Below are 14,196 nucleotides of genomic sequence, written 5' to 3'. Positions count from 1 at the left end.
TCTCAGCCGGTTTTGTTGATAGTCCTTTAAGTTGAACCTCGTGTCTCGGAGAATCTCTGTCCCAATAAGGTCAATATTTCTTCCAGCCAGCCCTCCGCAATCAAAACTGGAGCCCAAAACATATTTCATATTTCTTTTAAGTCCAAATGTCTCAAATGTCCCAAAGGCTCCATCTTTCTCCTTATGCAAGATTGTAATCCAAGGGTCTTCCAATCTCCCCTTGGGAAAGTCTCTACAGTCTTCCTTCTCGATTTCAAACCAAATTTTAATTGTCCAAATCTTATATTCTTTGTAATCCAATTTTGGAGGCCTCTGGTTGTCCTTTTTCACCAACGGCTTTTCAGCTCCTCCTTCCCATTCCTCTGGAACAACACATTTCTCTTCTTTTTCAGCTGCAAGATTTTTTTGAATCCAGTCCTTGGTACCATCAGCAAGTTTGTTTACTGTAGCATTCAAGGTCTTAATATCTGTAGCCATAGCTTCACTCTGGTCTTGTAACTTTCCCACAAGAAAGAACATTCTTTCCAGCTCCGCCTGTCTTTTTCCATCTGCAGCCATTGTAATGTCCAGAACCCCCTCTAGAGGGATTCTGGCTACTTAGTATTCTTTCTCCAACAGTCAGTTTACTTTGTTTTGTTTTGTTTCTTCTTTACTTTCAGCGACTTAAAGTCAAATGTAACAAAATAACCAGCAGAGATAGCCACAAGTTAATTTTCCTAACTTTGACAGCTCGTTTGACAGCTGTCTCCTCAGCCGACTCTCTCACGGATCGCTCCTGGATCCAGGGGAGGTTACAGATCAAATTTTAAAAAACAGTTCTTATCCTTAGACACTGTACTTGTATTACCAAATCGTGGAATTAATAACTTTTGTTTCGCAAAGAGAGAAATGGTCTCTCGACCTTAGTTATCCAATTCTTGCTTTAAATTGACTACAAGACTGGGGGGGCGGACTTCCTTTTGACGCTCCCCCCGATCGTGCCAAAATTAAAAAAAAAAAAAAATTTAAGTCCAATTTCCATAGTACTCATGGTTGTTACTTTATGGTCCAAATTTCAAGGAAGAAAGTCAGCGCTCTCCAGCCATGGCTTGCGGCTTCACTCCGTAGAAGTAGCGGTTTACTCACAGCACCATGCCACCCTCCGTCCCCCGCTCCGAAGCCTTTAAAAAGGCTTCTTCGCGGGTTGGGGGCGCAGCCCATCTTCTGGGGAAGGGAATCAGTGTAGCTCCAGTGGAGAAGGGGGGCAGATGGGGGAATCGGCGAGGCGGTCCCATGACTCCTTGCTGGGGACCAACGGGGAGAGGAAGAGTCCTCCGCTGTAAGTGCAAGTCTTCACCAAGGCCAACTATCCAAACTGGTCCTACGTGGGCCAGAAAAAAGCCAGGGAAGTCCCCAAGTAGGAGTTCCATCACAGAAGGAGAAAGGAAAAAGGAAAGAGCAAAATGCTTCTGTCAGTGAACTGCCATCAGTGCCGGAGGAAGAGAGCAAGGTGCAAAGAGCGTCCCGGGATGGGGAGAGGCAGCCCATCTTCTGGGGAAGGGAATCAGTGTAGCTCCAGTGGAGAAGGGGGGCAGATGGGGGAATCGGCGAGGCGGTCCCATGACTCCTTGCTGGGGACCAACGGGGAGAGGAAGAGTCCTCCGCTGTAAGTGCAAGTCTTCACCAAGGCCAACTATCCAAACTGGTCCTACGTGGGCCAGAAAAAAGCCAGGGAAGTCCCCAAGTAGGAGTTCCATCACAGAAGGAGAAAGGAAAAAGGAAAGAGCAAAATGCTTCTGTCAGTGAACTGCCATCAGTGCCGGAGGAAGAGAGCAAGGTGCAAAGAGCGTCCCGGGATGGGGAGAGGCAGCCCATCTTCTGGGGAAGGGAATCAGTGTAGCTCCAGTGGAGAAGGGGGGCAGATGGGGGAATCGGCGAGGCGGTCCCATGACTCCTTGCTGGGGACCAACGGGGAGAGGAAGAGTCCTCCGCTGTAAGTGCATTCAAACTTGGAAGACAGAGAAAGAACAAGGCAAGAGACTGTTTGATTACTTTAAGAACAAAAGAAGAAAGAGATAAAATTTTGAACCTGCACTACCAAAGAACTTTGGAAATTGAGGAGTCGTTTGTGGAGATCTTTAAGGACATACCTAAACACATCTTGGACGCAAGGACATACTACAGAGACCTGGTTGTTCTATTGAGAAAAAACAGAATACTCTTCAGGTGGGAATTCCCCCAAGGCCTATCTTTTAAATACACTACATGGGACTGGCAGAAATGACTGGCAGAATCCGAAACCAGGGAAGAGAGACGGCGGAAGAAGATTGGAAGAAATTTAAGGACTATCTTGGGAAATATTATAAAATTAGTGAATGTTAGATTGATGTTGGACTGAATTTAAGCGGTTACCAGCTGTAATGATTACGATAATTGGGGGGGGGGAGAAGAAAGAAAGGTGTAAAATTAAGTGAAAATTAAGGGAGAGGATTTGCTGAAGGAATAATTTGAATTGGAATACAAAAAGGGGAGGTATGAGGAGGTCCGAGAAATAAGTTAAAAGAAAATAAGTGAGTGAGATTATATGTGTTTTTAATTTTTTGTATTTTTGTCTTTTGTCTTTTTTGTATAAACTGTGAAAAGTTAATAAATATATATATATTTTTTTTTAAAAAAAGAAGAGTCCTCCGCTGCCTACGCCCTCTTTGCGCAGAAGGCTTCCGCGCAGGGAGAGTAGGAGGAGACTGGGCGTCAAAGAGCTTCTTTGCTGGAAGAAGTTTAAGAAACGCCCACTGACGGATTCTGCCAGCGATTGAGACAGCCACGGGTGAGTGGCTGTCCGGACAGGAAAGGTTCACTCAGGCAACCCAGGCAGGTGTTGGGACAGGCTTTTTTATTATTATTATTAAATTTTTATTCAGATTTTATAAAGAGAGAACAAATACAGAAAAGAACACATTTACATAGGCTATTATTCCCATTCCCCATTCTATACAAACAAAGAATAAACATAGAAAATCATACAAAAGAAAATCATAATGTTTTAGGCTCTACCGAGCTTTTGACTTCCCTCCACCCTTTTGGTAAGTATGAAATAAATTCCATGATTGCGTATTTAATTTTTAAACTTAGAATTGTTCGCTGATAGAGTTGTTCTAGCCCCGCCAGTTCATCTTATAAATCCATTCCAATATATTTCCAAAATTTACTCCAATTTTTCTGGAATTTCTGATCATCTTGGTCTCGTATTCTGCCTGTTAATCTGTTGGGACAGGCTTACGCACGAGGAACCCCTAGAACCATTACAGCTTCCTAGAAGATCACGGGCAGGATCCCAGGCCCTATGAACTGGCAGAAGAAGAGGAGGAGAGGCCGCTGGATCAGGCCTATCGCCCATCTTGTCCAGCATCCTGTTTTCACAGTGGCCAACCAGGTGCCCATTATGGGAAACCCACAAGCAGGATTCGAACCCAAGGGCAACTCTCCCCTCCTGCGGTTTCCAACTGTGGAGCCATCCTAGCTGGAGCCATTGAAACTCCTCAATTCGCAACCAGAGGTACCACTGTATTAGAATTTATATACCGCCCTAAACCCAGAGGTCTCGGGGCGGTTCACATAAAAAGATCAACGTATAATAGTTATAAATCAGGGAATCCAGCAGCCGAAAAAGGAGATACTATAAATACAGAAGAGACGGAGGTTACTAAATATGAATAAGGACGGCTTGTATTCCATTCCATTTAAAGAGGTTTAAATGGAATGGTTTTGTTTGGTTGGTTTAGGTTTGTCTGGTATTTTCTTCAGGTATAGACAGAATGCTGTTTATGCTAACAGTTATAAAAATAAAAAAATTCCTTCCAGTAGCACCTTAAAGACCAACTAAGTTAGTTCTTGGTATGAGCTTTCGTGTGCATGCACACTTCTTCAGATACACTGAAACAGAAGTTGCCAGATCCTTCTGTATAGTGAGAAGGTGGGGAGGGGTATTACTCAGAAGGGTGGTGTTGGAACACCTTCTCACCCCTTGCCTTTTCCTGTAAGACCTATTACAGTCGTTAAGAGTCATCAACAGGCTCATCTCAGCTATCTGCCAATCTCCCATTCCCACCACCCTTCTGAGTAATACCCCTCCCCACCTTCTCACTATATAGAAGGATCTGGCAACTTCTGTTTCAGTGTATCTGAAGAAGTGTGCATGCACACGAAAGCTCATACCAAGAACTAACTTAGTTGGTCTTTAAGGTGAGACTGGAAGGAACTTTTTTATTTTGACTATGGCAGACCAACACGGCTACCTATCTGTAGTTATAAAAATGTGTTCTTTTTCTAATGCTTTCTTCTTTTTCTTTCTTTTTACTATCTTTTGTATATGTAAGATGTGTGAGATGTAGATGTCAACAATAAATAAAAATATTTTTTTAAGAAAATGATCAACATAAAAACCACAATATATATAATCAAAATAAAAACCACAGCCCAATAACACTCCCGCCCCCCTTGGAGTCGGTGGCATTAGAGACATGCAAATACAGTGGTACCTCGGGTTAAGTACTTAATCCGTTCTTAACCTGAAACTGTTCTTAACCTGAAGCACCATTTTAGCTAATGGGGCCTCCTGCTGCTGCTGCGCCGCCGGAGAACAATTTCTGTTCTCATCCTGAAGCAAAGTTCTTAACCTGAAGCACTATTTCTGGGTTAGCGGAGTCTGTAACCTGAAGCGTATGTAACCCGAAGTACCACTGTACATGGTTGGAGCACGAGTCCTCCACACCAGCAAGTGCGCAGCCTAGAGTGGCGCCAGGTACCTGCTCGATGCCTGGCTTGTCCGGGTTCAGCAGGGGCCGTGTTTCCACGTGCTCAGGCACCAGTTTGCAGCCCACGCGCGGGATCTCCTCCCAGTGGTGCAAGACAGTCAGCGCTAGATGCTCATCCGTCTGCTTCTTCTGGCCTGCGGGTGCAGAGAGCGCAGAGGCAATGAGGCAGAAAGAGAGAGAGGAGCAGAAATATTAGCTGATGTTTACGGCACCCTTGTGGGACCAACAAGACGGCTCGCCCCATCAGCCTGGGTTTGCTGTGGTCTAAACCACACAGCCTAGGACTTGCCGATCAGAAGGTCGGCGGTTCGAATCCCTGCAACGGGGTGAGCTCCCGTTGCTCGGTCCCTGCTCCTGCCAACCTAGCAGTTTGAAAGCACGTCAAAATGTAAGTAGATCAATTAGTACCGCTCTGGCGGGAAGGTAAACAGTGTTTCCATGCGCTGCTCTGGTTCCCTTTACCTTTACCTCTAAAATGTACCTAAAATGGACGCGGGTGGCGCTGTGGGTTAAATCACAGAGCGTAGGGCTTGCTGATCAGAAGGTCAGTGGTTCGAATCCCTGCAATGGGGTGAGCTCCCGTTGCTCGGTCCCTGCTCCTGCCAACCTAGCAGTTCAAAAGCACTAAGTGCAAGTAGATAAATAGGTACCGCTCTGGCGGGAAAGTAAACAGTATTTCCGTGTGCTGCTCTGGCTCGCCAGAAGTGGCTTAGTCATGTTGACCACATGACCCGGAAGCTGTACGCTGGCTCCCTTGGCCAATAAAGCGAGATGAGCACTGCAGCCCCAGAGTCGGCCACGACTGGACCTAATGGTCAGGGGTCCCTTTACCTTTATGTCATCCATTGAGCAAGGGATTCAAATTACAAGAAAAGAGATCCTCCCCCACTTTTGCATTATTAAATTAATAATATTCCCTGTGGAACGCCCCCCCCCAGCAGATGTCAAAGCAATAAACAACTATTTTACTTTTAAAAGACAACTGAAGGCAGCCCTCTTTAGGGAGGTTTTTAATGTCTGATGCTGTACTGTTTTTAATATTCAGTTGGAAGCTGCCCAGAGTGGCTGGGGAAACCCAGCCAGATGGGCGGGGTATAAATAATAATTATTATTACTATTATTATTAAATAATCATACATAAATATTCTGCAAAATTTGAAGGCCGGCTGTTTCTAGTCTCGTATTGTGCAGGTCTGCCTTTCATCATGAGCTAAATAGACATCCTCTCTCTGTCCCCATCTCTCACCATCAACCGTCTGGGGCTGATTCGCTTCCAACTTACCGTTTTCGTCCTCCACTTCTGTGGGTCCCGTGAAGACCCGGTTGGTCACCTTCACTCTGCCGCCAGGGCCGTAGTGGGGGCCGTCCAGCTTCCCTTCTTTGCATAACTTGGACAAGATCTGGGTGGGCTTCTGAGGGTCTCTCCACATATTGTAACCATGGCTGTGGACAAAAGTTGACTCTCGTCAGTTCAAGGTAGGGCTTGGGGGAGCCCAGTCCCTGCAGGACCCTCCCTGCTCTATACAGTGATGCCTCGGGTTAAGTACTTAATTCGTTCCAGAGGTCCGTTCTTAACCTGAAACTGTTCTTAACCTGAAGCACCACTTTAGCTAATGGGGCCTCCTGCTGCCGCCACCACGCGATTTCTGTTCTCATCCTGAAGCAAAGTTCTTAACTTGAGGTACGTTCTTTCTCCTTTGGTGGACTTGCCCAAGGATTAAGGCTTTCTGGGAGATGATTTATAATGAAATGAAAAAGGTATATAAATATACCTTTCTGAAGCAACCAGAGGCCTTTTTCCTGGGCATAGTCGGCCAATTGGTGTCAAAGAAGGATAGAACTTTCTTTATGTATGCTACAACAGCAGCAAGAATACTTATTGCAAAGTATTGGAAGACACAAATTGGAAGAATGGCAGATGAAGGTGATGGACTATATGGAATTGGCGGAAATGACTGGCAAAATCTGAGACCAGGGAGAAGAGTCGGTGGAAGAAGATTGGAAGAAATTTAAAGACTATTTACAGAAATACTGCAAAATTATGACTATGGCAGACCAACACGGCTACCTATCTGTAACTGCAAAATTAATGAATGTTAGAATGATGGTGGATTGAGGTTAAGTGGTTTTTAGCAGTAATGTTAAAAGGAATATGTAAAAATGGATTGTTAACAGGTGATAATTTAAAGTTATTATATTTTAAGATAAGAGATTAAGATAAAATCAAAGAGGGAAAGTATTTGCTGAACTAACTAATTTGAACTGGAATACAAAAAGGGAGGTGTGAGGAGGTCGGGGAAACAAGCAAATGAAAGATAAGACATGGAAAGACTAATCTGTTTTTTAATTGTTTTTATCTTGTATTTTCATTTTTTTATTTTCATTTTTTATTTCTTCTTTCTTTTTTTCCTTATTTTTGTAATATGTTGAAACTTTAATAAACATCTTTTTTTAAAAAAACAACAACAAACCAAAGTTCTTAACCTGAGGTACTATTTCTGAGTTAGCAGAGTCTGTAACCTGAAGCATCTGTAACCTGAAGCATCTGTAACCCGAGGTATCACTATATGGGTAAGACTTAATAGGAAGTGTTGCTGAGTTCACAGAATCAAAGCGTTGTGGAAGGGACTGCAAGGGTCCTCTAGTCCAGCCCCCTGCAATGCGGGAATCTTTTGCCCAACCTGGGGCTTGAACCCACAGCCTTGAAATTTGGGATGTGGAACTGCAATGCCATGTGAGCGAGATGAATAAACACCCAGCAACAAAATATAACGGGAGAGGATTTACCCCAGCAAATTATTTGTCAAAATTACAAATACCCAAATACAGGCGGTCATTTACCCTCGCTAGATTCAACGTGCTGCCTTATTGCAGGGCAGATTCGAAGGTAAACTGTACGTGGAACTAGTCTGCCCCTGCGGCTTGATGGAGGAAGAAACTGTCTCTCATGTCTTGTTACGCTGCCGTTTCTACGGGGATCTACGCTCGGTATTTATCACTCCTGCTATACAAAAATCTCCAAATGGGTCCGAACTCCAATGTCTAAATCTCCTGGTAGATGACAAGGATCTAGAGATCACACTAAGGGTGGCCAAATTCTGTGCCACTGCCATAAAACCTAGGGAACAAGCTGTGCTACCAAAATGATTAAGGTTTTAAATGACAATTTTAGGTTGTATTTTAGTGATCAAGATTTAATATACATTTTTAACTTCCGCTATATCTGTATTGTCTCTGTTATACCCAATTGCAATTCAATGTATCCCTGTTGTGTTTTATGATTTTCCTGATATTGTAAGTGACCCAGAACTGGTCTGTGACCGTAATAATAAAATTCTGAATTAAGAGTCCAGTGCTCTACTTGCATGAGGCTTCTTTGAATGAAGAGTTGACTTCTCTGGCAAACTCTGCTTCTTGCAGGGACTCCCCCAGAGCTACAAAATTCAGCTGCAGGGATCCAGGATGCTTACATGGAGTAGTTCTGTGTGATCCCACAGGTCGCCCTGTGCTTGCTGTAGTATCGGTTCTCCAGGTCGATCTTGGTCTCGCCAATCAGATCATCGGATCCCACCAGATCCCAGTCGTAAATGGCCACTGTCAACATGGACTCCATGGGAAAAGTGGCCTCGATGTCAAACGACCTGGAGGGGGGGAGAGACAACCATCTGGAATCACGGGGTAAATTGGTAAGGAATGGGAAGTGGCAAGCGAGGAGAAGGACAGCCCTCAGGGATGGAGAAACTTTTTCAAAGCAATTGTTGCTGGGATACGTGGAATTATTAGATGGGTGCAAAAATAAGCTAACTAACTATCGGGGTGGTCCCAGTTTGGGTCAGGATTAACCTAAGACAGGCTTTTCTTAGCATTGGGTCCCTAGATGTCAGAAATAATAATAATAATAATAATAATAATAATAATAATAATAATAATAATAATAATAATAATAATTTATATCCTGCCCATCTGCTTGGATTTCCCTAGCCACTCTGGGCAGCTCCCAACAGAATATTAAAAACACTATAAAACATCAAACATTATAAACAATATAAACATCAAACATGTTTAGGGAAGTTTTTAATATTTAATGCTGTATTGTTTTTAATACTCGATTGAAAGCTGGCCAGAGTGGCTGGGGAAACTCAGCCAGATGCGTGGGGCATAAATAATAAATTATTATTATTATTATTATTATTATTATTATTATTATTATTATTATTATTATTATTAAAAACTTCCCCAAACAGGGCTGACTTCAGATGTCTTCTCAAAGTCAGATAGTTGTTTATTTCCCTTTTATCTGACAAGAGGGCGTTCCACAGGGCAGGTGCCACTACCAAGAAGGCCCTCTGCCTGGTTTCCTGTAACCTCACTTCTTGCAATAAGGGAACCGCCAGAAGGCAGTCGGAACGGGACCTCAGTGTCCGGGCTGAATGACTACAACTCCCAGCATCCCTGACCACAGGTCCTGCTAGATAGGGATGATGGGAGATGTAGTCCAACCATGCCTGGGGACCTGAGATTGAGGAAGTGTACAATGCCTGGTTTGGAAAACCCCAGTTCTCCACCCCCATTAATGCATTCCAGTACAAATTTGAATTTTGCTGCCTCACAAGTGCCTGCAAATGTCCTCCTCTCTGAGTCTGCCTCCTGGCAGGTCAGGTGTCCATCTGAGCTTCCATATGAATAATAATAATATTTGTTATTTATACCCCACCCATCTGGCTAGGTTTCCCCAGCCACTCTGCGCGGCTTCCAACAGAATATTAAAATACAAAACCTATTAAGCATTAAAAGCTTCCCTAAACAGAGCTGCCTTCAGATGTCTTCTAAAAGTCTGGTAGTTGTTTTTGACATCTGAAGGGAGGGGGTTCCACAGGGCGGGCGCCACCACCGAGAAGGCCCTCTGCCTGGTTCCCTGTAACTAGGCTTCTCGCAGTGAGGGAACCGCCAGAAGGCCCTCAGTGCTGGACCTCAGTGTCCGGGCAGAACGATGGGGGTGGAGACACTCCTTCAGGTCTACTAGGCCAAGGCACAGTCAGAGAATTGTAGAGCAGGAAGAGCCCTCAGTGATCATCTAGTCTAACCCCCTGCAGTGCAGGAATTTCAGCTGAAGAATCCCTGACCGACGGCCATCCAAACTCTCTTAAAAAACCGTGAAAGAAGACTGGAAGAAATTTAAAGACTATTTACAGAAATATTGTAAAATTAATGAATGTTAGAAGGATGTTGGATAGAAATTATGGGGTTTCCAGCTGTAATGCTTTAGGAGATACGAAAAAAAAGGTTTATAAATGGGTAAAAGCTTAATGGTAAGATTTGCTGAACTAACAAATTGAAGTGGAATACAAAGAAGGGAGGTATGAGGAGGTCTGGGGAAATAAGTGTAAGGAAGATATGTTATGGAAAATTATTTGTTTTTTAACTGTTTTTATGTTATATTTCGTATTTTGTTTCTTTTTATTTATTTTTTTCATTGTTATATTTTAAAAAAACTTTAATAAATATCTTTTTTTTAAGAAAAAAAACAAACTCTCTTAAAAAACCTTCAGTGAAGGAAAGCCCACCACCATCAGAGAGAATCTGTTCCACCATTGAATGAATCCCTACCCCCAGAAAGTCCTTCCTGATATATTCTCAGGATCTCCTTCCTTGTCCTTGCCTCTAGAGCAGCAGAAAGCAATCTTGCTCCACCTTCTGGGCGAAAGGGCTGCCAGGTGGAAGATGGAACGAGCTTGTTTTCTGCTGGCCCGGCAGCAAAAGAAAACCCAACCAAGGCGGTGCTGTGCAAAACCGCTGCCTGGCTCAGCGCAGGGACCCCTTACTTTCCAAAAATGGGGTTCAGCTGTTTGGAAATGTAGTTCTCCTTGTCCTTGATGTCCGTCTTCCCCAACTTGATGACGACGTACGGGTCAGCTTTGCCGTTGATGTCGGCGGGATGCAGATCAGTGGCCTGGAAGAGAAGCCAAGGCTCATTGCAGGATGCAACCCTAAAGTCCCACATTAACAAAAAGGGGTCCCTTCTCTCCAACTCGCCTGCTATCTATCTTTGAAGAGGCTTGTGATGGCCTGGGACTTGGGCTCAGACTCGGAGCCAGAGGAGTCTCAGTCCACACCGGATCCTCTGCCTCAGGCATCATCTGAACCAAGTCTGGGGCCCGATTCTGAAGAGCCCCAGTCTGCACAGGTTCCCCTGGAACAAGCACCAGCTGGGCCAAGTCAGGGGCCTGATCCTGCCCTGGCTCCAGATGTGGGGATTCCCTCCTTGCCTCCAGCTGGGCCATCACTTACAGCTGCTCCACTACCGGTTGGGTCAGGGGAGGCTGACGTCTCCCGAGATGCAGAGACTGAGGTCTGAGAGAGACCTGAGTACTCGCAGGAGAAGTGCTCACCTTCGAGCGAAACAGAGAGGTGAGTTGCTGGGGGATCAGGAACGGCCGTTACCCCGACAAAGATAAAAGGCTGTCAGACCCAGACCCAGGTTGTGGGAGCAACGTTGCTGTTTGCCAGAACCTGCCTGTGATCCTGTGCCTGACCTTGCCTGGTTTCCTGCCTCATGTCCTGCCTTGGTCCTGTGGGACTGACTCCCAGGGGTACCTTTGGACTCTGGACCGGTCCTGGACCACGTTTCACGGGTTACCCCAGGGCCCAGCAAAAAGCTGACCTTAAGATACATACAGGGCCAGATTGAGGTTTGATGAGGCCCTAAGCTACTGAAGGTAATGGGGCCCTTTATATGTCCAGCTCTCCTTTGCCAACAACAAATTGTCGCTGTTTTGTGTGTGTTAAATACATGCTATATGGTCATTTATGGACCTCATAGGTACTTGAAGCCATTTTCACACGTTGCCGTGCACCCAGCCCATGCAGAATGTCGGCACCCTATATATAGAAAGGAGCAAACCAGGGATATTTTAGGGAGCCGGCTAGCAGGCTATGACTTGCATCATAGGAGCCTACACAACACAAAACACTGTTGCTGTATGTAGGTTTTATTTTGTTTGTTTTTTATCTTATATTTTGGAAATGTACATCCAGGTTTTTTTTAATATTTTTTTTGGGGGGCAAGAGAGTGGGGCCCTAAGCTATAGCTTGTTTAGCTTATACGTAAATGTGGCACTGGGTACATAACAAAGAGCTAATTGTTTGTTTTCTGTTGGCTGCTCATTTCTGGAAAGAGCTAAAGGGAGCGAACATTTCTTTTTGGCATTCCGAAGTTCGGGAATTTGCTTTATCTGAAAGGCTAGTCAACAAACCATGTGTTTCCAGGGGACAATATCGAAAGGATAGGTTGGCTGCCCCCAAATGGAATACAAATGATGTCCCAACCAAAGAAGAATGGCAACGCAAATGGTTGGAATATGCGCAGCTTGCAGATTTAACATATAGAATAAGAGAACAGGAATAACATTCATTTAAAGAAAATTGGAAAATGTTTGTTGAATATATGGGGGGTAATTGTGTACACTTGAAAACGTTGGCAGCATTAAGATAAGCTCAACAGTGTAAATACGTTTTGATGGAAGAAACAATGGATTACTGAATGGTTTAGTTTATTTAAAATATGCTGGGATTTGTGCTATGCAAAATGGGTGGGTGGCACTTTTCTGAACTTTCCCCAGCCCTACAATCTCCTTTTTGAGGCGAGGCAAACAGAACCTGGCCGGGGGTAGCTCGATGGAATCAAATGCTTGGAGCTGGAAGGGCTGTAAGAAGAAAAAGAAAACCACGCGTGTTTGCTTACCCTCACCACGTAGACTCGGACCAGCACGTTGATGGGGTCGTTGCTTGGGATGCCCTGGAACATGCCGAAATTTGGGTCGTACCCCGCCTCTTTGGTGATGTCATCAGGGAGTGGCACTTTGTAGACGCACATGGAGCCCTGCAAGAAAAAGGGGTGGGATGAGGAGATGTTTTAATCTGGTTTAAAGGGAATCCAGGCCTGGGCAAAGCAATAATAATAATAATAATAATAATAATAATAATAATAATTTTTTATTTATACCTCACCCATCTGGCTGGTTTCCCCAGCCACTCTGGGCGACTCCCAACAGAATCAAAAGCACAATAAACCATCAAACATTAAAAACAAAAGCAAAAAGGGAGCACAGCCGAATCACAGGCTCAGAGATTGTGAGGGACTCGTAAGGGTCATCTAGTCCAACCCCTCTGCAGTGCAGGAATTGCAGCTGAAGAATCCCTGTGGCATGTGGCCTCTTTAAGAAACAAAAACCTCTCCCTCTCGTGTTTTGCTGCACCAGAATAATGGCACCAGGAATAACAGACCCCCAGCTCCACGTGGAAAATGCAGGTTTGAAATCAGAAAAATTGAAAATGTCTATCCTTCCAGGTTTGTCAGCTTGTTTAAGATAGCTCTGTGTATTTTTATTCAGTCATTCAGACAAAGTAATAATCATAAATGAATAAGAATAAAAATGTGCACCACTGAGACCATTCCATTGTAACTATCCAACCTCCCAAAATTTCATCACCTCTTACAATGGTTTGACCCCTTTCCGTTTTAACAAGGCAAATTCTACAAACACCTTCCATATCTCCTCAAAACCATTTCTCCTGCATATTCCCCATCTTACCTTAATGGCACTTGTTAATTTATCGTTAATAGCTATATCCCACACCTCTTTATACCATTCTTCCATTTTATATTCACCTTGCCCCTTCCACTTCCTAGCTATAATAATTCGTGCAGCTGTCAATAAATTTGCCTGCAAGTCCTTCACAGCCTGTGAACCTACCACCCCATCATAAATTCAAAATAATGCTACCTCTGGACTTTCGGTCAGCTTTAATCCCGTGATTTCTTTTATCTCCTGGCAATTTTTGCCAGAAAAATTGTACATATTGACACCCCCACCACATGTGAACATAATTCCCTGTTTTCTGGCATCCGTATTTTCAAATCCTTTCCAATGTGAAAGGAGGGCGGGAGGACAACCACCCATTTCTAGAAGTAAAGAGGCATCGCATCTCCCAAGAGAGGACCATAAACTGTTCTGAATCTGCTGTGTGTGGGGTTTGCAGATGCCAGCCCCCCAACTCGCCTTGAACCTGCCCACGATGCGATCCTCGTCAGCGGCATGGTCATCGTCATCGCCAATCTTCCCCCGAAAGAGGTTGAAAGTGTGCAACCAGTCCTCAAAGTAGTCAAATTCCGTCTCCAGCTCTTTGGGGAACACCTGGAGAGGAGGTGACAATGAACCCGGGAAAGCAACAGCGAAGCATGCGAAGTAATAATAATAATAATAATTGCTCTTCGTTGTATTTCTCCATTTCATAACCTCTTGATGGCAAAAGAAGCCCCCAAACCTCAAAGCAATTTACAAAAATGATAAAATCAAGCAAAATTTTAGAGCAATGTTTTCAAACATTCCAATATTTAAGATTC

General features: G+C 44.2%; 1 protein-coding gene across 13 annotated transcripts in view; it reads right to left on the bottom strand.

The window, feature by feature from the left end:
* The window catches only part of OTOF (otoferlin), a 221,762-nt gene that overhangs the window by 19,208 nt on the left and 188,358 nt on the right, over nucleotides 1-14,196 (bottom strand). For all 13 annotated transcript variants that reach the window (XM_082217194.1, XM_082217197.1, XM_082217190.1 and 10 more), the window contains 6 exons: nucleotides 13,853-13,987; nucleotides 12,535-12,672; nucleotides 10,616-10,743; nucleotides 8,264-8,434; nucleotides 6,076-6,236; nucleotides 4,785-4,927 (listed from right to left, as the gene is read on the bottom strand). In XM_082217194.1, the coding sequence (XP_082073320.1) occupies nucleotides 4,785-4,927; nucleotides 6,076-6,236; nucleotides 8,264-8,434; nucleotides 10,616-10,743; nucleotides 12,535-12,672; nucleotides 13,853-13,987 (876 nt within the window). The remainder of the gene's footprint in view (nucleotides 1-4,784; nucleotides 4,928-6,075; nucleotides 6,237-8,263; nucleotides 8,435-10,615; nucleotides 10,744-12,534; nucleotides 12,673-13,852; nucleotides 13,988-14,196) is intronic.

Source organism: Podarcis vaucheri (assembly GCF_965113315.1).
Source record: "Podarcis vaucheri genome assembly, chromosome: 3".
Lineage (NCBI taxonomy): Eukaryota > Metazoa > Chordata > Lepidosauria > Squamata > Lacertidae > Podarcis > Podarcis vaucheri.
The sequence above is the reverse complement of the archived record's forward strand: the minus strand, read 5'-3'. Positions and strand labels throughout refer to the sequence as shown.